The following is a 27,191-nucleotide window of genomic DNA, read 5'->3' as shown; positions in this document are numbered from 1 at the left end:
GTAGTTATTAGGGGTTGTACAACAAATTTGCATAGTTGTATTGTTTTATGACTTCCAATTGCATCTTAAGCATCAGTTATTTTCTGATTCTGATTTGCAGAGCTCAAAAGTATGAGAAGTAGGTGAGGTGAGCTGTCATAGACTTTTTGCATGTTGACTAGATAAAAGCCTATTCAGAGTTCCCTTCAATTAAATGGAGGTAATTCATCAAGAGATCAGTTCTTTATGTAGAAGTGCAATATTTTTCATTTGTTATTTCAACGTTATATTCCAAACAGTTTGAAAGTGGAGTCTTAAGTATGGTAAGCTTTTACATCTAGCAGGACCTGAATTAATTGAATTAATTGAATTAATACCTGCAACTGTACCTAGCAACCATGTGGACAGCTGCAAATACTGAAGAACTAAAGTGACAACATTCTTGAGTAGCCTAACCTCCTGAAATACAAATTGCTGCAGTATGTGCTGTCTTCAACTTGAATTTGGCCCTGTTGGAAGCTTAGGTTATAATATGCTTCTCATTTAACTTATTCAGGCTCTTATTCAGTGAGGATATAGTTCCACAATAAGCTAAGAATAATCAAGCAGGCTGCAGGAGGAAGTCTTAAATGGAGACTGCTTTCCACTCTGTCAGTCCTGATCTAATGGGAGGATTATTGGATCAAGTAGAAATGTTATTAATTTTTTTCTTTTCATATAATACATAAAATGTTCTGGATATTATTAGCATATTAAAGGAGCTAACAGTTTTGGGAAAGGAAGAGCAGGTATTAGACAGTTCAAACCAGGTGGTACATATTGAATGCAGAAAACAGGCCTGTGATGGATGAGTTATTGGCAGATGACATTTTTTGAGACTTATATTTAGCTTGAAAAAAAAATAGAGACATTTCTTAATGATATACAGATCTGACTAAACTTCTAGGAATTTTAGGTAAAAATACTAAAGTGCAGAGAAAAAAAGTTCTGATGAATTTTTGTGTCCTGTTTGCATAAAGTTATTTTATGTACTAATGCATGGATACAGTGGATGGGAGAAAACCAGATTGCTAGTCTTGTTTCAAGAAAATAGAGAACAACTGTTCATGTGGTTTGTGAGTAGCATTTCCTTGGCTAGTTCGGGGTCAGGTTGGACTTTTATAAGAATTAAGGCAGACAACTCATTTTTGAGAGATAAGCTCTTCTGTATAGCCATGATACAGTTCAGAAATATAAAATGAAAATTACGTGGTTATTTTAAAGTGATTAATTCACTTCCAATTCATTAGAAATGGATTATAAATTACCTCTTTGTTGCATTTTCTTCACACTTTTTTTTTTTTTTTTTTTTTTTTTTTTTGGTGGTAACTACCAGATAAGATTCTTTTGGAATGCAGGCAGGATTTGCATAACAGTGTGTCATTCCCAGGTACAATCAGAGCAGCTGATAAGTATTGTTGTTCTAGGAAAAAAGAAAAATTGTAAAGTCTAAGGAACAGAAGTATGATGAGTTTCAGAAGTCTTCAATTACTGCATTTATGATATATAAAATCAATATTAACACTGAGATAAGTTGTAGGGAAGAGAACCTGTCCAAGGTCAAATTAAGTAATGATTTGGGCCATCTGTTCAGGATTCAATGTGAAGTATGTAGGAGAGTTACTCTGGTTTGCTGCGTTGTCTATTGATTTGGACTTAACAGACAACTGGGTGCTCTTACTTGCTCTTTTGGTGATCTTTTTGAATATGTCCCTTACTTTGCTTCAGTTTTTTCTCACTGTGAAATGCTCCTCTGTCAAGGGATTTGAAGACTTCTTAAAACCAATGATACTGTTGGGGCATGGTTTTTCAGGAATTACCAAGTACATGGCCTTGGAAGTCAGCAACATGAGACAGCTGAGCTAAAGTATACCGAATCATTAGTCATTTTTGCAAATTTTTCTCTCTCTACCTCAGTTAAAATAAGTCTTCACTTACCTTTGTTTTGGAAATTTTGTGGGTTGCTTTGTCAGTGTTTATGACACTTCTATAGCAAAAATCACCATATTAATTTACGATTACTCACTTAAGGGGGGATTTATTTTTGGATTTGGAAGATGTATTATTTTACAGAAATTACTGCTTTCATGTAGATCCTGACTTTGTTCATGGCTGTAACTAAGGTTAAATGTACATGTAAGATTTCATAAATCTTGGAAGAGACTTCAAAGATCATGAAGTCCAACCCTGCTGTGGTTACTAGACCATGGCCTTTTGTTTACCAGGACTCTATATAAATTGTTTTTCTGTGTCATGTTTACTCTCATTAAGTAAATTTTAAAGATTAATTTTTTTTCCCCACGACATTTGGTGTTTTGGTGTTGGATTCTGTCTTTATTTTTTTAAAAAAGAAAATTTTTTACTTGTTGCAATTTGGATATTGTTAATGATCATCCAATGGATTATTTTTGTTGTTTGTAATAGGAAAATAAATAAGGAAGAGGCTTCCCAGAGGTAGGCCTGTCTTAAAAACCTGTTTTTCACACACACAAAGAACAGTTGAGGTTGAAAAGGACCTCTGGAGACCATCTTGACCAACTTCTCTGCTCAAAGCAGTTCAACTACAGCAGGTTGTTCCAGACATCCTCTAGTTGGGTTTTGATTATATCCAAGGATATTTGATTCCACAGGACCTCTGAGTAACCTGTTCCAGTCTTGACCATCCTGAATGAAAAAAAGGAGTTACATTAAATTGAATTTCTTGTAATCCAGTTTGTGCCCACAGCCTCTGATCTGTTTACTGGATAAGATTGAGAAGAGCCTGCATCTTTCTTTTTTTATCCTTTCCTACCAGGCATTTAGTTTCATTTGAATTATTCTCTAAAGATGACGGTAATGTCAACAAAATGAAGAAATTATGAGGAATTTTTACTCATGTAAATTGTCTGGATTCCTCTAGCTGGCATTCAGATTGTAAGAGTTAGCTTTTTCTCCTCTATTTGATTTTTTCTTTTAGTCTTATTTTGGCTGTCAAAATGGGTATGTCAATCATTACTCTGCAAAAGAAATACTAGATCAAATGAATGTTTTCTTATTCTCTTGAGAAATGTGATTTAACTATTTTGTTCAAATCCTGGCTTTGGTCTTATGATTTGTGCCTTCTGCTGTCATCCTCTATGCCCAATATACACAGCCAAATCAACTGATCATATACCTTTTGTCATCTTTCTTTATCATTATGGTTCATCAAAAATTCCCACTGAAGTAATTTCCTCAGGGAAAAAAATGTGATTTGAGAAAATGGAGACATTTATTGGAAAATTTTGCTTCCATTGAAGCTAATAGGAGCTATGCTGGCTGTTCTGTTGGCTTGCACCTGAACAGTTGCCAAGGAACCAACTGATGTGATCTGTAGATGGCAATGTCATCATTGAGCAGGCTGTCTACCTGCTCAAGTCACAGAAAGAAATTTCTCATTTTTGCAGGAATTCTCTACTGAGCAGGAAATCTGAAGTTCAATAAAGTGTAGTTTTATATACGTTGTTTTGCATATGGGACAATTTATATGGATTTTCATTCACAAACCACAAGGTCTTTAATGGTTTCTGTAACTTTATAGATAGTAATCAGTCAATAAATTAACTTGATCATCTTAGATATATTGCTTCACACTAATAAAACTATCTGCTGCTGTGATTGAAGGTGTTGTTTTTGACATGTGGTATCAAAGCTTTAAAATATGTTGGAGGCTTTGTATCTTCCTGGTGTTTATCTGCCTCTTGGTCTTCTCCCTCTTCCAGGCTGAGGAGTACAATTTTTAAAGTCTTTCATCTGGGTCAGGTTCTTCACACTTTTTTTGCACTAACTTCACAAAGACTCTCAATTTTATGCCTTTTTTTTTTGGTTGTTTCTATTTTAGTTTGCAGTCCTGTTGTGGTATGCTGTCTTATTATAAACAAATAGCTGCTACACTTAATTAATTTAAAGGTCAGCAGTGTTTGTGTACTACCACTCATTACACTCTTTATCTTGTGTATTGTGTCTACGAGAAAGCCTCACATTTAGTGTATACCTTGATTTATACTTACTTTATAAGTAATTTATAAAGGTAATACAAGTTTATAAGGAGATTTCTTCTGTTGCAGTCTTTAGGCTGCTTAAGACCATTTGCCCTTGTATCCTTCCTACAATCTTTTTCTGATTAGGCTTTCCAAATAAATGTCCATCTTTATGTGCCTAGGCTGTTTAGTTTCATCCTGTATGACGATGTATGTAAGATTTTTAAATTTTAATTCTGTATTTCTTCTGCTGCCTTTGGTCTGTGAGCCTGTTTTTCTCCATGTTCAGCTGATCATCACGAACTTTAGGTGTGTTTTCAGCAGCACTAAGCTGCTTAATCTCAGAAACAGCCCTTAGCAAAGCTTAGTTGAGTCTGTTTGTGTGGTTGATAAAGCAGTTGTCATGACCTTCGTGTCTTTTTGTCTGTGAATAGTCTGGTGTACAGGATCTGCTGTGTCATTTATCAAGATTGCTCCACATGGAAGTGTGCTTCTGTCTGAACTTTGAATCATTTAAGCAGATCTGTGAGGAGAACTTTATTGTCAGCTGTCTGAGTAATCATTTCAAAATTCATGCAGCTCCTTAGGTCACTTTAAAAAAATTTTTTTTTAGAGTGTCTTCCTCAGTGTCCAAAATACTTTTTTTTTCCCCAAATAGTGTTAGGCAGCACCTGCAACTCCCTAATTAGCTAATTCTTTCTGCTGTAGTTATTTCCATTCAAAAATAAGTACTCCACTATTTATTGATGCTGATTTGAATTCTGAGATCTATGTGGTAGTAAGGAATGAGCCATACAGGATCCTTTCAAGAAGAATATTTGTTCAAGCCATTCCTTTGGATCAGTACACAGCCTCCTTCAGCTTTTATGGGTCTTTACCAAGTTCTTGAAATGTTTTATCTCATAGGAAAAGAATTGGTTTAGATATATATCTCTCTAATCCTACTACAAATTCCTACTGAAGGATGTGAACATCTTTTGTGCAAACACCACCAGTCCCAAACTAATTGCTAACACAGACTATCCCTTCCTAGGAATGATTTAAATTCCAAATTGAGAAATGTTCACCTGCCTCAAGTGAAAAAAATAGTTGAAAATCTTGCAGAAATTTCACATGTGTTCTTGAAGACATGCCAGACATGAAGACATGCCAGACAATTTGGCCAGATATTTACTGACTAATCTCTCTGATTTATGAAGTGAATGAATACTGAAATAACCTTCTTACTGTTCTGGACTCTGGACTTACCATCAAGCACAGGCATACGGACAGCATGATAGCCCTCTCAAGCCTTCGGTTTGCTGGACTGAATAGACTGTCAATCTACTGATCACCTGTATTTGACATACCTGCTGCTCATCCGGAGTCAGGAGCTCATCTTTCCGGATGTGAATGATGATAATAACATGCAGTTTACATTTCTTTTTAGGTCCCATCAGCTCCTTGTACAATAAGTCTGAAATTTCTGCATGATTGATGCAAACTTCTTAAGTATTTTCTTTATCTTCCAATCTTCCAGCCTCTTTTTCTGAGGCTCAGTATTTCATGCCAAGCCAAACTTTGCCAAAGTTGCTAAACCTGCAGCTTCCTTTTTTTCAGTTTAAACCTGGTAAGACTGAGTTTAGGGGAAGCCCCAGAATATTACATTGCATTTTGCAGAAGACAACTGCCAACTGTACCAACACCATGCAAATGAGATGCAGAGTGTGTGTGGTTCTGGTATGTCCTAGCAAAGACTGAGTATCATTCTTAGAACCAGAGGCAGTTTTTTCTACCCAGGATAAACTGTCCTTGAGCAAGTCTGTGAAGGCAACAAGCTGTAATTTGTTCAGTGACTTTGCATATCTTGGTTTGCAACTGCAGATGAAGTGAAATTTAGTAGGATTTGCTTTCAGTCAATATTTAAGTAAAACGTTCATTACTTATCAGAACAGATGGCATTGCTGTTTGAGGTATGTGGTTCATGAAGACTGGAAAATCTGTTTTGCATCCCTTAAAAAGAACTCAAAATACTCCTCTATGGATTTTATTTTAGCAAATGTGCTCAAGAGGATTGCCAGCTGCATCCTGGACTGCATCAAAAGCAGCATGGCTAGCAGATCAAGGAAGGTGATCCTGCCCCTCTGCACCACTCTTGTGAGACCCACACTGTGTCCTGCTCTGGGGACCCCAACATAAGCACATAGTCCTGTTGGAGCAAGTCCAGAGGAGGGCCACCAAGGTGATCAGGGGTCTGGAGCACCTCTCCAAGAGAACTAGCTGAGATCCTTGAGGTTGCTCAGTCTGGAGAAGAGAAGGTTCTGGAGAGACCTTATAGCACCTTCCTGTGCCTAAAGGGGCTACAAGAAAGCTAGAGAGGAACGTTTGTCAAGGGCATGGAGTGATAGGACAAGGGGAAATGGCTTCAAACTGTCTGAGGGCAGGTTTGGTTTAGATATTAGTAAGAAATTCTTGACTGGGGGGGTGCTGTGGCACAGGTTGCGCAGAGAAGCTGTGCTAGTCCCATCCCTGGGAGTGTTCAAGGCCAGGCTGGATGGGGCTTCAAGCAACCTGGTCTAGTGGAAGGTGTCCCTGCCCATGTCAGGGAGTTGGAAGGAGATGATCTTTAAGGCCCTACCAACTTAAACTATTCTGTGATTCTGTACACACGTTGTCCTTTATCTGTGGGTTCTGATGACTGTGAATTCTCTTAAACTTAAGTTGCTTTGCTGTTATGAGAGAATGTGCTCTCTTGTGCATGTGCTGAATGAAATCCCCATAGACTGAGTGTGTGGAAAATCACATTTTAGTTCTGTGAACTGTTCCTTAAGAAAGCAATATAATATCCTTTATATTTAGGTTTTTTTAAAAAAATAGGAGGCTGCAGTATGAATTAGAAGAGCCATGTAATTAATTAAAGTTTTTTTGGTTGAAATAATCTATCTGAGATTCCTTTTGGTGTCATTTTCATGGCTGGGTTTATTTTTCAGAGAAATGGACTCCTTATCATTGTTGGTTTAGTTTAAATATAATTGTCTGGGGTTAGTGTCTGATATTGAGCTGGTTAATGTAAGACTAAATGTGCAGATCTAAATCAGATTGCTCAGTTATGAAATATTGTGCAGCACAGGAGTATGCAGTTAAGATATTATCTTTCTGTAATCCTTTATTTGCTTTCTCCTCGTTCCCTTTCAATTTTTACAGGAAGACATCTACATGTATGGAGGCAAAATTGAAACAAATAATGGCAACGTTACTGATGAGCTGTGGATTTTCAACATACACAGTCAAACCTGGAGTACCAGAGTTCCTGCAGTACTTGTGCATGGCCAGCAATATGCTGTGGAAGGTCATTCAGCACACATAGTAGAGCTGGACAGCAGAGATGTGGTTATGATTATAATTTTTGGATATTCTTCCATATATGGCTACACAAGCATTGTGCAAGAATACTACATCAGTAAGTCACTTTCAAATAATTTTTGTCATGTATAGGTAAAAAAGTCCCAATTTTTGTTTTTTAAATTGAACATAACTCCTGTTTTCAGAAAGGAAAATACATATTTTGCAAGATAAATAAAGCCGCATTTTTTTTTCCTTCAAATTAGTTTGACCAGGTTTCTTGTTAAGCATTAGAATTTCATACATGTCTTGAAGCACAATGAGTTTTCCTGTGTGTTATTGTGTACGTGGTTCTGATACTCTAGTAATCAGGCATTGGAATGTGCTGCCCAGGGAGGTGTTCGATTCACCATCCCTGGAGGTTTTTAAGATGTGACTGGATGTGACATTTAGTGCCATGGTCTAGTAACCACAGTAGGGTTGGACTTGATGATCATGGAGGTCTTTTCCAGCCTGGTTGAGTCTGTTAAAATGTACACTTTCTGATAAATTTTTAGGAATATTTATATGCCCAGTAATTAAAATTATAATCTACTTTTTTCATTTTGCTTTTCTATAGAATTGTTCTAAGCTTCTCAGTTATTTATGCAATCACAGACTGCATAATATGAAATCTCAAAGTAATATGTGCTAAAGCGTAACAGTTGCTTTTAATTGTTCTATTTAACTTCTTTTTTCATGTATGCATTTTATATAAACACTGTTAAAGCAGATTTATAGAAGGAAAATCCCTTCAGAACTTAAAAGGTTTTTATTCTTCCTGGTCTTATCTCTGATGACAATGTTGAAATTTATCCTTTTTCAACTCTGTTATAAAAAGAGAGTGGAAATAAGAGGAAGAACACCATGATGTGCTTTATCCATGCTGAAAAGTTTCAGTTGAACCGCATAAAACTACTATAAAACCCTGGTCTTAGAATGACGTTGCAGAGCAGTTTTGTACGTTTTGTTGAGCATTCAAGACAATTTTTTGATAAACTTAATTTTAGAAGGTTGATTTTTTTAAATTTTTTTTTTTTTTAACCTACCAGGGAGGACTTGTTGTTCTAGTTTCCTGCAGGCTCATTTACTGTAATGTCTATTGCAACTTTGAATTATTTGCTTCTTCACATGCTGCATATTTAGTATGGAGTAGAAGTAGCCATTTTATCCTCACCTATTATTGTGGTTAGTTTAATTATGAAGAGGGGAACACGATTTGTAGTGTTAAATTTTCTGCCTGGCTGATTTTATGGATGGCCTTATGGTTGAAATGGACAACTTGTTTCTATTTTAATTTAATTTTTTTTTAGATGTTACAGCTACGTTTGTGCAGGATTAATAAAACAGACTATAACTAAACATATATAACACAAACAAAGAAAAAAACCCCAAACCTTTCCTGCTATGGTGATGAGCTTTGAGTAAGAGAAAGCACTTCTCTCTTAGTTATGGTTCTAAATTATTCTCAAGTGTTTGTGTCCTTTTTTGAGATTATGTACTAGTGAGAAATCTAGCTTGTTAAAGAAAATATCCTTCACTTGCATCAAATGTGAAGTAAACTTGTAACAATATAGGGTATTACTGTGGAAACCCATTGATTTCAGTGAGTCTACTGATGTGATAAACGACTGACCATTGGGGCATGCAGGGCTTGGCAGAACATGGTCTATATGCTGTAACTGAACCACTTCTGCTGTGGATAATTCTCAGGTTTCATTTTACCTCACTGCATCTGCCTCCTTTCCCTCCTCTCTAAGTTAAAAGCATTTTGTGGTAAATTTTCCTGAATTCTGTGTCAGCTGTAGCATTTATCTACAGTCTTGCAGCTGTAGGAACATTTTTAACCATAAAATTCCAGATGGTGGTTTGAACTAAGAATGACTATTTTTGGGGGGATTTTAGCTGTTCAGAATCCAAACTTAAAAGACATAGGAAGTAATAGAAGTATTGCTGTGAACCCACCTGAATAGGAAAGAAAATTTCTTATAAGTAAGAGCTTCTGACGTTATGGAAAGAAAAATAAGAACTCAATTTTCTTTCTCTGCTTGCTTTAAAAACATATGTTACCTTAACATTTGAAATTGTACTGCTTTATTCTGGCTAAGTGTTATCAGCCATGGCTTTTAGTCCTAATGAAGGCTATTTTTTCAAGCATTTACCACATGCCTACTGAAAGAAAGAGACACAGAAAGAGGTAGCTTACCCTGTCGTAGGAGCTGAATCCTCTAGTGTTCCAGTTCTTTTGATGAACTTTGAACTTTATGGAATTCTGGTGCCAAAGCCTTCTTTAGGCACTGTGACCCTGACTTCCATGGGGTCTACGTTAACACCTAAAATTTTAACTGTTGGTGGATTCCCTATCTTTTCACATTAGGTATGTAGTTCTTGTTAACAAAACATGTCAATCAAATATGCACATGATATGAAAATTGCTCTGATATCTGATTAGGGAAGAAAATTATTTCTATTAAAGTCAAAATCTGGAATAATTGGACATGGTTTGCAGGCAGATTTTCACCATGTGAAAGCACGTGAATTTATTTCTACTCCAAAGTTATGGAGGTTGTTGCAGGAACAAAAGAGCTTCCTGATGTCCTTCCTTGCTATACCTAGACTTACGACTTTGGAGGAACCAGTAAATCCTGGTATGGGAATTATGTGAATGATTTTACTAACTTGAACCATAAAACTTTTCTGGGTTACTCCCCAGGGCAATTTATTTCCCTTTAGGTTAACAATACCTCATAAACCTTCTAAGAATCTCAATGTGAGTCTCAAGGTGAATATAATAATGGTGTTTTGTTTTTGCTGAGGTTTATAAAAGCTCCTTATATATTAAGAGACTTCTGAATAAGTCTTTGATTTTATTTCTTTGCAAGACAGATTTCTTTGGATTAGAAGAATATCACTTTGTTTTTTAGACGGAATTTTTTAATGACTTTAGAAAGTAGGTTAGAGATTGCTTTTTGATTAAAAATCCTTATTTGAAATAGGGTAAAAAGAAACAACCCCATGATGGGTAACGTGTTTCCTCTTTTTTAAAAGCTACCATAAGCTTCATGGTTGCTTGAAAAATGTTCAGGTTTGTCACTGTGATGATATGAAGATGGCACACTAAGGTGCTTCTTGGGATATTTTCTTTTTACCTGCTTTGAAGGTGTTGTTGTGGTATGGACAGATAAGGTCAATGCATCTACCTGTCCTTGGATTTTTACTGGATTCATTGATGCATATTATTTTTTATCAAACCTCTTTCTTAGAAACAATTTATCTCAAAAATTTATTTTAGTTTTTGTGTTTTAAATGATAAAGTTATTATTGCTCAAATTTTCAGTTTTCCTTGATTTGGCAATCCTGAACAGTTTCTACAAAGACATGAAGTGAGGAAAAAAAATAAGCTTTTATCTCTTATTTAATTTGTTTTACGTTCTTTGTTGATAGAATGGTGTTACACTTTTGGGTGTGATTAACTTCTTGCAAGCAGAAGTCTGGAATTTATCACCTTGGCCTTTAAAATAAGTGTTGTGGGGTTTTTTAGAAATCTAAATACGATATTTTGTAATTTGCTTCAAAAATACATAGGACTAATCTTGAAACAGTTCAGGTTTTGTACACAGTGTCATTGGAAAATTGGTCATAATTTTAGTGACTAGGCATATTGTGATTGATAGCCCACCTTTATCAATGGCCTATTTTATAGTCACTTGTTAAATGTAAGCAGCTCATCTCCCCTCCTGGAATTCTCTTTGAATTATATTTGTAGATCAAATCCTCCCTTTTGCAAGACTAAGCCAACCTCATTGATTCCACTCTCATTCTGCTAGTTCAACTCTGTACCTTTTCACAAGGAGTTCATCTCTCTTGAATATGGATGATTAGGAAAGTGTTTTGGATATTTTAGGTGCTATTTCACCAGTGCTTAATCCTACATTATTTGGAACACCTCAGTTGGTGTGTAGTAAAATGCCATTTGTACTGGATCCGTGAGGAAGTTGTTAATGGCTCAGACTTTCTCTGATGAAGCAGTGCTCCTGCTCATTCTTCAGTCATTATCAGCTGATGAGCTTCCATTGTATAGATGTTTTCTTGCTAATGCCAGTGCACAATACCTTTAGTTATTGTGAAATTTTGAACAGTTTCTTTCCAGTAGCCAAGATCATACAGTTCATCCAGCATGTTTTTCTACTGCTTCTGTGAATCAGGAGAGTCTAAATTTATGCAATTATTACTCCTTAAATTTGTGACTGTGTCAGAAAATGCACCAATTCTGATCCTTAAGTCTGCCTAGTAGTCTCAGCACCTCTCAACATTGTTCATTGCTGTTCATTGTTTGATGCCCATATCCAATTCCATCATAACGATTTACTTGCTTATTTCACAGTGCAGCAGTATAGTAAGAACTTTACAGAAGCCCAAATACTGAGAGCACCTACTCTTCCTTCTGTAGATAATTTTTTTTAGGTAAAGGTGATGTGATGGATTGGCACATTTATATTGTCTAGTGAAACAGTTTCCCATTGTTTCAACTTTTTTCATTTATCCTTTTTAACAAAACTTTGTTCTAAACCTTTGCATATTGCCAAAGTAAGATTAAGGTCTGTAATTGTCCAAACCTTGTCTCTCCTCCCTCTGGTTTTACTGTCAGCACTATGGTTGCTGTTCATTGGCAATATCTGACCACCTTTCTTTAAAATTCTTGCTGCTAGGCCTGCGGTTTCACTTGCTGTACCTGTCAGACCTTTGGAATAGTCATATCTCCAGCTTCAGTTCATTCCACTAACAAGTTTAGCTTCTATTTCAGCTGCAGTTTCCTCTTTTGTTTACATGTTTTTGTAGATGCCTTTTTTTCTTTTCTTTCTTTCACTTGGTCAGTCTCCTGGAAATGATTGTGTTAAAGCTGGACACAAAGTGTGGCATTTTGATGGACAAAGATAATCAGAGTATTGCAACCTATATTGTGTCCAGTGGTTTATCATCTGACAAATTTAATTATCAGAAGTTGTCATGATTTGCCTATGCATTTCAAGGGTGACTTTTTGTGGTAGAATTCTCTGTAAAATTGCTCAGATATTGATGAAAAATATCAAATTACAAATGAGAAGTAGAAGCCCCTATTACTAGATTTTCATGATTGTTTTCTAAATTCATTTGACCTTACTTTTACACTATCAAGCTTAAAACTTAAATGTGAAAATAAATAAAAGCCCTATTTCATCATTACTGCCTTCTTTATTCATGGAGCTCTTTCTGTATTTGACTTTATAAGCTGTTGATGATGCAGAGTTTCACATGACTGATTTTGTCAATCAAGTACTTTATGATATAATGATGGAGAGAGTGGGAGCTCTTTGAATATGAGAACAGTTATGTAAATACCTTGAGCAATTTTAGAATGGGAAATAGAAGGAGAAACTCTAATACTGCTTTTGACTTTGATTTCACAAAGATGTTGCTGGACCTTTTAAAGTCAAATTTAGGTACTTATTCATACCACATGGTTTTTATTAAGCAAGAAGGAACAGCACTTCATATTTCTATGCAGGTCATGTAAAGTTATGCAATATTCAACATTAGTGTTCTAAATGCTGCATAGAGTCACAGACTCACTTAGGTTGGAAAAGGCCTTTAAGATCATCAAGTCTGACCGTTGCTGCATGCATAAACCAGAATGCTGCATAAATGCTGTGTAAACAAACCTGTGAGATATAAATGCAGACTATTCTGTTGTGCATATTATCAACAGCATTGTGTAAATTTATGTGGAGAAGTAATTATTATCTCTAAAAAGTATCTATATGAATCTTTAGGGCTGATGGTTATTTAAATGAAAAATGAGGATGGTGTTGGCAATAGAAAGTTGCAGGCTGACTCCTCACCAAGCCTCTTGCATAAATTGTAACATCTAAATCTATTTGTTATCAAAGTAATAAGTATGCAAAATATGGTGTTATTGACAAATTTGATCATAGAATCAGCTGGGTTGGAAGAGACCTCAAGGATCATGGAGTCCAACCTTACCACTGTAACTAGACCATGGCACTCAGTGCCACATCCAGTCTCATCCTGAAAACCTCCAGGGATGGTGGATCCACCACCTCCCTGGGCAGCACATTCCAATGCCTGATCACTCTCTCTGTAAAAAATCTCTTCCCAATATCCAACCTAACCCTCCCCTGGCAGAGCTTGAGTCTGTGTCCTCTTGTCCTGCTGCTGGTTGCCTGGGAGAAGAGACCAACCCCCACCTGACTCCAACCTCCTGTCAGGGAGTTGCAGAGGGTGATAAGGTCTCCCCTGAGCCTCCTCTTCTCCAGGCTGAACACCCCCAGCTCCCTCAGCCTCTCCTCATGGCACTTGTGCTCGAGTCCCTTCACCAGCCTCTTTGCTCTTCTCTGGACCTGCTCCAGCACCTCAATATCTCTCCTGATCTGAGGGGCCCAGAATGTTTGTGATGTTTGTGTTTGTGTTCAGATTTGCACTTCTTAATAGCTTGGTTATATCCAACATAGAGATCAGAGTAAAATACTAGTTATATTACACTACACACAAATAATGTAAATAATTGTCAGATGCAATTGGTGTATTACACAAATATCAGCATTCATACACACAGAAATCAGCATGATTTTGCCATATAGTTTATACTTTATACCTTGCTGCAAGCACTTGTTACTGAGAAATATGTAACTTATTGAGGCAGTGCCTGAAAACCATATAATGAAAGTGGAAGAGCAGCAGTAATAACTGAAAGTCATGAGTTTCTTCACCGCAGAGGAGAATCTGGAGGAACAAGAGGTAATCTGAAGCTGCCTACGTAATATCAGATAAAAATTGAAATGGAATTCAAGCTGAGTTTCAGATGAAGCAAGATGTATGGTGTTGTGTGCTAGCCTTGGATAAATAACCTTATAATGGCAGCCAATTTAGGTTAAGAATTAGGAGACTGATGCATTTTGAATGTCCTTGTCCATACTTTTCCTTTGTCTGACATAATCTATAAGAGGCTGTAAGTGAATTATTTCTGCCATTTCACATCCATAGAACTGCCCTGAAATGTCATAGGCTCTTTGGTCTAAGCTGCCTCCTACAGGAAATACCTCCTGGCTTAATCTTTCTGAAACTTATATGATCATCTGGGAAGATGAAGGGGGGGAAGAAAAGGGACATTCAAGGGCTACAGGCAGCAAGAACTCATTTAACATGGGTTGTTTTTTTTTTCCTATGGCAAAATATTTTCCAGTTGTGTTTTATTCTTCAATCATAACAGCTATAGTTGGATGGGTTTATTTTGTGTCTCTTTTCAGTTATTAATGATGTGATGTAAAAGATGGATTCAAGCATCAGTTTAATGAGCTGCTATTGGATTATTCTTCTGTGAGTTTTCAGTAGCTGAATAGGTATCTTTGCAGTTAAATAACTAAGAAACAGTAGTTGGAAACTGATTTTTAGCTCAATAATTTTACAGTTACTACCAAAGTGTCTGCTCATATCCATGCATAGTTTGAGTTACCTCATTTTACGTGCTTCTCATGGCTCACAGCAGTACAGTTCCTGCCAGGCTTCTCCAGACTCCCCATGACTGAGCACAGGTGTTCCTAATGCATCTGAAGTAGCTGGAACACTGAATTCTCATCAGCCATCTCTGGTGAGAATTAATCATTACTCCTAATTTCGTATTTTCAAAAAGCTTTGGGCTTTTTTTTTGTGCTGTTGTTGTTTAGTGTGAGTTCTGAGCTCACACATGAGAGAGTGTGAGATACTCCCTGGCAGCTGCAATGACAATGTATTTGTGATTTAATTAAGAGCAGCAGATAATAGTCTAACAGCATTACCCAACTGCAGATATTTTGATAACTGGTATAAAATTACTTGTTGAAACAAGTCCCTAGTTATTGCTGTATTTAGAATTAGAATGGAAAATGTTTTATATAGTTAAAACTCTAAAAAAATAAAAACCAATGTGTTTTTTGCATCTCTTCCAGGATCTAATTCTTGGCTTGTACCAGAAACAAAAGGAGCAATTGTGCAAGGTGGATATGGCCATACCAGTGTCTATGACGAACTGACAAAATCTATTTATGTTCATGGTGGATACAAAGCATTACCTGGCAATAAATATGGACTGGTGGATGATCTTTACAGATATGAAGTTAATACTCGGACATGGTAAGCTGGATTTGTAAAGCAGGAGGTGAAGCTGTAGGTTACTGAAGAAGAAAACATAAACAGAGAGTAAGGTTCTAGTCATGTAGGTGTCTCTATGTCCTTTGCATGTTGCAGAACAACATATTCTCTGCAACAAAATGGGAGAATTGTGGTGAGGGATTAGACTTTAGTCAACGGAATAATGAAGCTGTACATCAAAAGAATGGCAGGGAGGAAGATAGCACATATTCTACAAATTAAGACAAGGTTCTCCTATCTAGATATAACCACTCTGCAGAAATAGTACAGGTATACTCTTTGCAAATGGCATGAATATACTGCTGATATATGTTTAAGTGGCTGTTATATAAATAAGTAGAAAACCCTAACAACTGTGGAAGGTTATTTTTCACAAAACTATCAGAAATAAGAGAAATTTCTGGTATTGTGTAGGAATCCTTAGTTATTAATGTTCTTAGTGTTTCCATTTTTATCAGTTTCTTGTTCCTCAAGTTTATAGTAACTTTTGAACGCTACTTAGCTATTATGTATGGAACGTGACCTTAAATGTTTGGGTTTTTTTTCTTACCTTAGAGATGATTTGAGATCAAGAGCTATATCTTGAAACATTTTATTTTTTTAATATCTGTGTGGAGCACTAATGGTGTAGCTTTAAGCACACAAGACTTGCTCTCGGATGTTGAAAACGTGGGTTTGATTTCACTCTTGATTTTTGAATACCATGAACTCACAGCACTTGGAAACATTATTAAAAGGGTTTTTTTTTTTTGTTCCTTTTAATGTATTTTTAAATCACTGGAATTTTAATGCTTTCTTATTATATTCTATTTTTGGAACAAAGTGATATTGTATCCTTTGATGGTCTGTTCAACAATATAATAGTTGTTGAAATATTTTTATGCATTACTCATATAAAAACTAGTAATGAATGCTTCTATCTACTCCATACTAATGTGGCTTTCTCTGCAGCTTGTAGAGAACTCAAGTCTTTTATTTGTTGTATGTGTTTTACACTGGAAGTGAATTGTACTATGGGAGTGAAAACTGGCTCAGAAGATTCAGTAATGGCACATAGTAGTGAAACCTTTGCATCTTTGTTTGCTGTATCTGTGACATCTTATAATTAGTATTCAAAGCACTCAGTGAGGTAGCTGAGACTGATGGTGCCACTGGATAGGTGTAGTATGAGTGGGAACCTTGACAGCTTTCTCATGCCCATGTGCGTGGCATTTTTCAAACTTGCATTTGCTTGTCCTTACTGTCACTGTTTCTCTCTTGCACTCTGTTTCTCTGGGTGATTTGGCAGAGCTTCATATGCTTCACTGACTCTTGGTATACAAATCTGATCACCTCTTTTACTCAGTGGCGTGTCGGTTTGAATTCCTTAATATCAATTAAGCAAGCTTTATGCTTGTTGGAGTGTGAGGGGGTGATTTTAATTCCTAGTGTGAACTGTATTTCTAATCCATGATGTAGAACTGCAGTGTTTGTAATACCTGTGTTGCTTTGCATTACTTGCATACTGCTGCAGCTGGCAATTGGGGGACAATGTGGTGCTGGGCTTAGATAATGGCTTGAAATAGTGGAAGCACCTGCTGGCTCCTGGGTATTTCTGTTACCATTATAGAATCATCCTGCTGTATGCCACACTTGGCGTCAGTATAGTTAACATGGACTAATGTTTGCAGATCCACGTATATGTGCATAAATAATGAATTCAGTGTAAAGTGTGCTGAGACTCTCACATAATTTGCATGGGCTTGATACGTGTTGGAGAGTTCTCAAGATTGCCCTCATTAGTGATGCTAATGAATAGTGAAAATCATGGCCAAATTAACAAACTTTCAGTTCTGCTGAATCTTGAGGAAAAGTTACTGTTACCAGGAGGGATGAAACTCAATATGCAAAGATTAGGGGAAGCCCAGCTCACCCTAGACAATGCGGGTACCAGGACTGGGGCAGTGCATTTGGGTCACAAGTAGAAAAGTGAGTAACCCCCAAAAAACCCTATGGAGACTGCTGCTACTGCACTGCAGAGAGGAGTGGCCTTAGTTTTCCCTGGAATGGTGTATGTCTCTTCAGGCCTTTAGTGATCAAAACAACTATTTGTAGACAGCTGCAAGGCAGGGTAATTAAGGCAAAGCCTAGTGTATAGCAATTAGTGTAAATTAGGCAATAGGGGCTCTAGAAAACTGGTAAAGCAAAAGACAGAAAGGAATCTGTAGTCCAAATGGATAAGGATAGAATGCTTTTAGTATATTATCGTTCTTTCGAGTCATAGCAGAGTATTCCTCCATTACCAGTTGAAAATAGCTTAAAAAATAATGTCTTGGTCTGTTTTCAAATATTAGGAAAAAAAGTTTTATGGTTAGTGTGGTCAGGCACTGGAATAGATTGCCCAGGGAGGTGGTGGAGTCACCATCCCTGGCGGTGTTTAAGGGGTGTCTGGATCTGATGTGGAAAGATATGGTTTAGGGGTTCCAGCAATGACAGGTTAATGGTTGGACTTGATGAACTTAGAGGTCTCCTCCAACCTTGATGATTCTATGATTTCCTTGTAATTCCTAATTTTCTGTGTTGCTAACTGATGAATGGAAACCAACTATCGCATTGTTCTGGGTAGGTACCATAAGTTCTGCATCAAGTTAATTCCTGGTTAGAAAAACACACTTAAGTGGTGCTCTGTTTTCAAAGTATGCTAATCAGAAATACACAAGAAAAATGCAGGTCACTTAATAGAAGAACAACAACAAAAAAGGGGTTTAAACCAGAAGCATGTGGGTGGGTAATGCTGGTGGCTTGAAGGAATGATCACATTTTTAAGCAATAAAAAAGCTCATTTATTTTCATTTAGTCTTTGATATTTCCTTTGATGTTACTTTCTAGGACCAGGGGGGAATTTATTTAAATAACAATATAAGAATTTAGGTTTAATGCCTTCCTTTTAACTTGTTTAAACATACAGTCTCTTATCACTTAAAAATGTCTCAAGTATATTGATTGATTTATTTCATTATATCAAAACAATGAGATGTACTTTAAACCCTCTTCCCCAAACATGATGATGCTGTAAAAATGTTGAACAAATATTATGAGTGTGATTCAAGAGAGACAGAGTTATTCAATCACAAGGAAGGATTGTTGAGTAAGTTTGTTCAGGAAACAAATGACAAAACAGCTTAATTGTAGATGTGAGCAGCTTGCAGTAACATAAATGGAAGTGAGGGTCTAAACTGGAAAACTCTGAGATTACTGAGACAAGTAAAATGGAGAATGCAAAAAATATTTTGTACTGGTGCTCTAATCAACTCTTCACAAACATGTCTACAGCTGGTCTGCTTAACTAATTCAAGCTGGCAAAACTCACAAATGGTTCCTCGCTTCCTTGATAAGATTTATTTGCAGTGATTGAATCAAGTTTGTATTCCATTCTTTCTACTAACCCCACATCTGCCACTTTGAAACTGTAGCATTGATAGCTCTTGGCTACTGTTGGGGCATGTTATTGCTCTGGCACAAAGCAGACCACACAGGCACTGGCTAAAATGAATGAAGAGAGATCAAAGACTCAATGAACATGGCCTATTTATTATTTTTTTTTAGGTACTGAAATTGTGTATGTTTGAGTTTCCTAGCCTGAAAAAATGCATGAAGCAGTGCAAGTGTTTACTCATACCTAAAATGACTTCCACCATGTCTTTCCTAGGTTGGAGTGTGAAATTAATTAATTTTTAAAAAAAAAAAAAGGTCTCCTTTTACAGTCCTTAGGATGGCCTAAAGATTCTTTTAGCCTTCTATAGAATTCCTTATTGCATTTCTTGAGCAGAAAACCAACATGGCTAAGGTTATATAAGAATAAGAATTAATAATATGAATGAGTTTTCATTCAGTTTTGAATTAAAATTGACAATATCATTAATTTCTTCTAAAGAATGGAAACATGACAGAATTTATTTCAGATAAATGATTTGCCAAACTGGGGTTTTTAATTAAAAGCATGACATTTTAAATGAATGATAAATATATTTGTTGTACCATGAGAAAATTCATAAGCTTAGAAACAATCTGAATACCTCTCATCATATTTTCTGAGTAATAGCTTTAGTTTAGTGTTTTCCTTGTGGTTTGTATTGTTTTTATCTATGAATTTTCTTGATATGCATATACAGTTTTTCACATGTTAGTATGTATTGATTTGTTATATTTTGTAGGACTATATTGAGAGAGAGTGGCTTTGCAAGATACCTTCATTCAGCTGTCTTAATCAATGGAGCTATGCTCATTTTTGGTGGAAACACTCATAATGATACTTCCCTGAGTAATGGTGCAAAGTGTTTTTCTGCTGACTTTCTAGCATACGATATAGGTATGTATTGTATTGTATTTTTCTCATGTGACTTTTTACCACAATATTGCTTTCTCAAGTTCTGCTAATGTGATTCTTCAAAGTTTTGATCCCTTAAGTTATTAATAAATTATACAGATTTTTGTTCCATCGTAATCTAAAGTTTTTGGTTTGTGGGACAAAACATCAGTTTTAAACATCAGCTAAAATAATCAGTTTTCAAATATGTGCCTAATACCCTTTTATAATATGAATAGTGAATATGTTGCTACATGAATTGCAAGGGTTGGTGCATTTTGGTATTATGAAAGGATTTTGAACAGAGACCTTGCTACATGAATTGCAAGGGTTGGTGCGTTTTGGTATTATGAAAGGATTTTGAAGAGAGACTCTAGTGGCTATTACCTCCAAGTGTTGATTTATTTTTCATACTGAATAGCTACATATCTAATTTAATATGTTGCTGGAATTAAAAAAACATAACCCACAATACAAACAAATAAGACACACACACACACACACACACACACACACACACACACACACACACACACACACACACACCAGTAATGCCTGAGAGGTTCCTAGGATGGTTTGGAATTGGAATTGGTGGCTGTTTGGAAAATACATTGCCCCCACAGTGGGATTGAATTGAAAATCAAAGAGTGGAGAAGCCAAGGCAATCAGAGGTCTGAAAAGCGAGGTGAGGATACTCAGGTGGTGATGTTCAGACAGCTGAGAATGGGAGTTGCCACAATGTGAAAGCAATTTGGAAACATAGGAATTCCACGCTGCAAGAAGCAGAGTGTTGAGATACAGCCTCTTGGGAGACAGATTGTGATAGCTGAACAGACACAGGTTGGGGCTGATAGCTGAGATGCATGAATTTTTCCTGGATATCTTCCTCTGACAAGCTGCCCTCCCGCTTCCTGCCTCTTCCTATGCATTTCAGATGAGAATCTTAATTAGAAGTTTCCTGCCTTTGAGACTCAAATAATGGCATGATCAGGGTAATTGCCTCTGAGTTACCTGTTTCACATGGAGCAACACCCCACTCAGTCTAGCATGAGCAGTCCTGCTGAGTGGGAGAAAAACTCTGGGGGATACTCCCTCATATAGACTAACAGGCTAACTACATTAAATGAATCGGGGCAATAAAAGACTATGGGATACTTTTACATCATTATGTTACAGATGAATTTTGCTTCTGTGGACAAGAGTGCAATGAAAATGTGTCAGCTCTTTGTGCTTAGTTTCGTGAGACAGAAAGCTTAGGATGATGGTGCTAAAAAACCCTTTTACTTCCGGAGCACCAGAGCCTGTGCAAATGTCAAAATACAAAAGTCATTCCCATTTATTCAAATTCAGAAGTAGAAGTGAATTGGAACGAGAGAACTCCACAAAACTTTGCTGACAACCAAGGGGGAGGAGGCTGTACTGCCATTCAGGGGGAAATGAGGTGATTGGAAATGATAGTCGACATGAGATAATGTTTAATGGAACAAGGTTTAAGTCCTGCACTTAGAAAATGGTAAGAATTTTCTTCTACAAATTGAAGGAAATGGCAGTGGCTTGTGTGTCTGAGTCAGGTGGTAGAAATGGCCTGTGCAGTCCGAGTAAAAAGAAGCAAAAAGCATTGATGCCATTCTCAAAGCTGTGGATATTTTTGTGGTATTTTAGCAATGCACATTTAAGAAAAAGACAAACTCAAACAGGGCATGGCAAGTGGTATTAAGGCCGACTGAAGCATGAGGTGCCTTTAGAGATAATTAAAGGATGTGGTATATTTAATTTTACAAGAGAGTGGCTAAGAGCAGAAGTGATTGTTGTTTATGAGTATATGATAAGAATACATTTTGAAGGAAAACTCTTTAAGATAAGACAAGACTAGGTGGATGGCAGCTTTCAGTCTGTAGAATGGTTCCAACCATTTGAGCTTTGCACTTATGGAAAAACCTCCCTATAGGATTTTGGAGGCTATAAATCTATGGGAATTTAATGAGTCCATATTCTGTTTCCTGTCTTGTTTATTGCCACTGCTGTTCTGGCCATAAAGAGTTTTTCCTTTCCCTGATGTTCATGTCCATATTTTATGCATAGGCTTTAAATATAAACATACAGCTCATATTTGGGCCAAAAAGCACAGTCACTTCTGGGAGCTAAAAACCAGGAAATGTGTCAGAGCAGTCTGGGAAATGGGCTCATGCATGATCCTGGTGAGAATAGCCTGTGAATATTGCCTGGATCTATTTTTGGCAAGCGTTTATCAGCTGCCTACAGTGGTGGAAGAGGCTGAGACATGATCCTTTTTATAGGAGTAAATGGCTCTTTCTGACATTCTGTATAGATATCAATGCAATGTGTTTGCTTTAATACAAAAATAACAAGTGAATTAAGTACATGGAACATATATGGGTTATTTCCTGTCAGCTTCCCTGAGTGTGCAAATAATACCTTTGCAGAACAGTTGAATTTTTCAAACTGTATTCCTGTATTGCATATTCCATAGCTTCTTGTTGGCATCCGATGGTGTGAGCTATTGATTTTGTTCTCACTTCAGTTTACGTCTGGTTTTAATTTTTAATGAAACAGAGCTCCCTTCTCATTTTGGAGGATAATATTACTTATTGGTCTATATTTATTCATACAATGTGCACTTGAGAATCAATAATACGAGTCCCAGGATCTGAATAAATGTAACTTTCTGACTTTGACATACCAGTAGCTTTTAATCTTCCTTATAAAATGTTTTCTGCTGGTGTCTTCTTTAACTGGAACAATATTTTGGTTAGTCTAGCTGATTACAATGTTTAATATGGTATTTGTATTGTCTTGCAAGTCACATTCTCCATGTGTTACAAACTGATGAAGTACAAAAGAAATGGATGTAGTAATTACTCTTTGGGTGTAGTAATTACTCTTAAAAATGAAATCTATGAAGATTGATTTGATTCAGACTTTGTCTTCTGTATTATTCATGTCACCAAATTAAAAACATAACCTCACAGCACACATCGGAGACAGATATATTCTTTCAGAAAACATTAAATATTTTACTAAGAATTAAACAGCTCTGGAATGGATATATTTCAAAATTTTATTTACTTTGTATCCTGAGTTTTTGAACAATGTTTGGAAGAAAAAAAATACATGATGCTATCAGCAGCACATTTCCTAGATACTTTGCAAGTGATGGAGTGTTATGCCCTGTCTTGTAAAAAATGGGTGCTGTCTGGAAACCAGCTGAATCCTGGAGATAGAGCCTGTACTATTTATGTTCAAGTTGGGCTATAGAGTACTTTTGATTATCTCTCTTATTAGATGTGACATAGTCTTATGGATAGATTGCTTCAGCTTTTTATTGTCCATGAAAACACTGTTTTTCATATTAATGTGAAGTAAGTGTTTAGGTTGCTTCATCTCAGTTAAGTTTAGCTTTCTAAAACATTGGTGTCTAATGCAATTCAGTAATCCACACTCCTCCTCTAGTCAATGGAGGGAGATAAGTATCTCCAGAGACCAATTAATTTTACCAAGCTTAGAGCAGAGTTGCCTTTTTTTTTTTTCTCCTCCTTTTCTCAATCAGCCATTGCTCTCTAGGTTCTGAGCTTAGTTTATATGAGTAGTTTTAGACCTCTTAAATAGAGCCAAGAGCTCAGTTCAGTCATTTGAAATGCTTACTGCATATTTGTTAAAGCTGAAGAGTCAGAGATGTGGAGATGTTATAAAAACTATTATGATGCCATAACTTTCATAATTTAATATTATTTGATGTCTTTATTTAGACAGCTGTAAATGCCTGATGGGAAGGCTGCTGCATAAAATGAGCTTTAGAAATCTGGGCTTGGTATGCTTTTGTCCTCCTCTGATATATAACCACCAGGTTGCCCCTAGGTTGCTCTGGCAGCTCCTTAAAGATCCAAAAATGGTGCTTTTTGTAGAGGGGAAGTATTTTCCAACTGTGCTATTATTGCTTATGGTGGTCTGGAAGAGGAACTTTGGCAGCAAGGACAGGGTTGCCACTGGGCTCAGTCTTGAATGCTGTGGTTGACCTGCAGTTTTCTAACTCATGTTTGTTATGGCTTTTCTTTATCTGTTGTTCACTGAAGTGCCATAGTTAGCCATTTGGTATGTAAAAAAAAGCATCTGAAGGGACTCAACTGGTGAGATTTTACTTATTATGAATTGTTATCAGTGAGTCATGTATGCATAGGACAGTTTGTGTACAGTTGTCATACATAATAATGGCACTTAATACAAACTGGGATATGCGTGTCTGGAAATCTGGCTGCGTACTTGTAATTAATAATAGGGATTTATCTTTATAGTATCTTGTTCTCTGGTATTTGCTGTGTAATTGAGAAACTATATATTAGGACCTGTACCCAGAGTTCTCCCAGTTCCTCAGCACTGCTTTGTAATATATAAAAATTCCATATGTTTGGGAGACTGAGACATGCTGGAAAGGAAGTAGATAATCATCACTGACCTTACATTTTATGAAGTGCTTAGGTCCCACAGAGATTAGTTTAAATAAATGTGTAGTAGTACTAGAGAGGAAGTGTGACACATGTCAGTATTGATGTTTCACCTATGTTCTCCAGGGATGGTGAATCCACCACCTCCCCTGGCAGCCCATGCCAATGCCTGATCACTCTCTCTGTAAAAAATCTCTTCCTAATACCCAACCTAAACCTCCCCTGGCAGAGCTTGAGTCTGTGCCCTCTTGTCCTGCTGCTGGTTGCCTGGGAGAAGAGACCAACCCCCACCTGACTCCAACCTCCTGTCAGGGAGTTGCAGAGGGTGATAAGGTCTCCCCTGAGCCTCCTCTTCTCCAGGCTGAACACCCCCAGCTCCCTCAGCCTCTCCTCATGGCACTTGTGCTCAGTCCCTTCACCAGCCTCATTGCTCTTCTCTGGACCTGCCTCCAGCACCTCAATGTCCTTCCTGAACTGAGAGGCCCAGTTCAGTTTTTTCTAGGTTATTCAAGCAAAGCTTAAAAGCATTTTCTTTTTGCAAAAAATTGCAAAATTATCTCATGAGATTGACTTTAGTTCCACGTGTAATCAAACATACTTCTTTTATTTTGTAATAAAATGAATGTTTTATTCATAAATTGTTTGCTTGTAAAATAAGTTGTTTCACCTCTAGTCTTTGTCATCAACAAAATGAGCAAGTTAAAATGTCTGTAAATTTATTTTTTTTCCAATGCAAACCCATCTACTTTTGCAATTCTCCCTCCTTCTGGAGTTACAAATGGATTATCAATGTGCCATCACAAAGAAAATGTAAAGCAGCGGCTGTGAAAGATTAAGTTTTATGCTTTCCTGAGGACTTAAGTCATAAATGCAGTTCTGGTGCAGTCTGTACTAGCAATTACCTCCATATTGCTGTACTATTAGAAGAGAAAAACCATAATAATATAATGCACTAATTGCTCCATTTAATAGTAAAACTTAGGGTTGTTTTCTTTATATTGCTTAGGGAGCCACTGTTATGTATATAGAATCTGTTGTAGATGTTAGTTCTATAGTTTCAATTCAAGTCCCGCTGTTTCCAACATACTTGGCTTTGTGTTTTCCTGAGAGTAAGGAGATTTTTATTATCTGATTAAAGAAAAATATTTATGCTGTTTGGAAAAAATTGGAATAGGAGTTTTTTGTTCAGAGCTGACTTTCATGGTGTTTTATTTGTTTGCGGTGTTTAGTTGTCCAGTCACAAAAAGAGAGAACCAGACAGAAGTATCACGGTGTCCATACTTCATGAACTTCTTTTAGCAGAGAAAAACTGAATAATTATTGGAAATATGTAATGAGAAAATAGAAGCATAAGCAGATATTGGATTTTAAGTAGCGCATAAGGCTGCACTGCCAGTGTTGCCAAGTGTGATTGAGCAGAACAAATACGTTGGCATATCAAATCTATTTAAATAGGTTGAAATTGAGAAATGATTTGATAATGTAAACATAAAGTATGTAGTTTCATCTACCTTCTCTTAAAACATAGCTCCGAATGTAGCAAGAGGTTGTCAGTAAATCAGGCTGCCAATGCAGAAATACAAATGTGGTCCTGGAGGTACAGTATGGAACACTGGTTGCCCCTTTTTTAGAGACTGTCCTAAAAACTTTTGCTCCCTATTTAGAACAGTATTCATTTTTTAAATTATCATTTTTTAATTGTTCAGTGGAACAGCATTAACTTGCAGTAATGAAAAAGTAGCTAGAACAGTTAAGGCACTTTCCTTAGAGATGAAAGCTTTAGGTTTAAATCCCGTTGGGTAGGAAATAAACCTTTTTCTCCTACATCTTGGATCATTGCTCTAGCTACTGTTATACCATATAAAGCAAGTCTTTTTTCTTATTTTGGAAGTGTGAATCCTTTCCATTAGTTAAGGGGGACAGTGAAGGGATCACTTTGAGATGGTTCCACCTGCAAGTTCTGAGTGGACATGGTGCTTCTGTTCAGCCTTGAGTGCAGAATGGGGCATTGTGGGGTGGGGGATGAAGATGAAGTGTAAATGAGCTTCTTTTCTCTTCAGTGCTTACAGGTTTTTTTTGTCTGAGTTTCTGTAGTGTTTTCTGCAAAGGGAATTTTTCAGTTCCTTCATGTTCTGTTACATGCTTTACAAACAGTTGTAGAGTTCGAAGGGAGTTGTCAACATTTTCAGGGTTTGTCCTATAGTGTCTTTAGTTGTTGACAATAATTGAGACGTCCTTAATGCACTTAATAAATCCAAGGCTGAGCAAGGAGAGTAGTCACCATGAAAACTGCTTGTAGGCATGCAGTTCTCTTAAATTTTCCTCAGTCAAAATTAAAACTGGTGATAGTTGAATGCTGATCTTGCATAATTTTTGAAACTGTTTATTAACTGAATTCAGACATGAATTTAATGGAGCTAGGATCATATATTTCCCCTATTTTTTCCTTCAATCACATTTTGGTAAACCTCAGTTAAATTTTTTTAATCAAATCTGTGTTCAAGTATATTACTAATATGACAATGTTGGTTAGTAATGTGGTGGGGGTTTTTTTGTATAAAATCATACTGGGAAACATTCTGGTAATGTATGAATACTTATGCAGCATTGAGAATTTTTCTATGAAATGTCTTGGTCATCCTCTCTGTCTGTAATGCAGTATTGCCAGTAGGCTGCAGATGAGAAGGATACAGGTAATTGGGAAAAGTGTGGGGTGTTGGAGTGTGGACCTTGGAGTAAACTACCCTGTGCAAAGTTCAGTTGGGGTTTTTCTCTGCCAGCATCAGCTAGATTGCTTCAAATCTGATGTGTTGCATCATGTGAGAA

The 27,191-nt window shown here is 36.7% G+C and overlaps 1 protein-coding gene across 1 annotated transcript in view; it reads left to right on the top strand.

Moving 5' to 3' along the window:
- Positions 1-27,191, top strand: part of LOC103798922 (attractin-like protein 1) — a gene marked incomplete at both ends in the record, with an annotated part of 177,051 nt that overhangs the window by 66,675 nt on the left and 83,185 nt on the right. The window contains 3 exon segments of the mRNA XM_009071208.1: positions 7,200-7,455; positions 15,359-15,542; positions 19,754-19,908. Coding sequence (XP_009069456.1) covers positions 7,200-7,455; positions 15,359-15,542; positions 19,754-19,908 — 595 coding nt within the window.

Source organism: Acanthisitta chloris, unplaced genomic scaffold (genome assembly GCF_000695815.1).
Source record: "Acanthisitta chloris isolate BGI_N310 unplaced genomic scaffold, ASM69581v1 scaffold1623, whole genome shotgun sequence".
Classification (NCBI taxonomy): Eukaryota; Metazoa; Chordata; class Aves; order Passeriformes; family Acanthisittidae; genus Acanthisitta; species Acanthisitta chloris.
The sequence above is the reverse complement of the archived record's forward strand: the minus strand, read 5'-3'. Positions and strand labels throughout refer to the sequence as shown.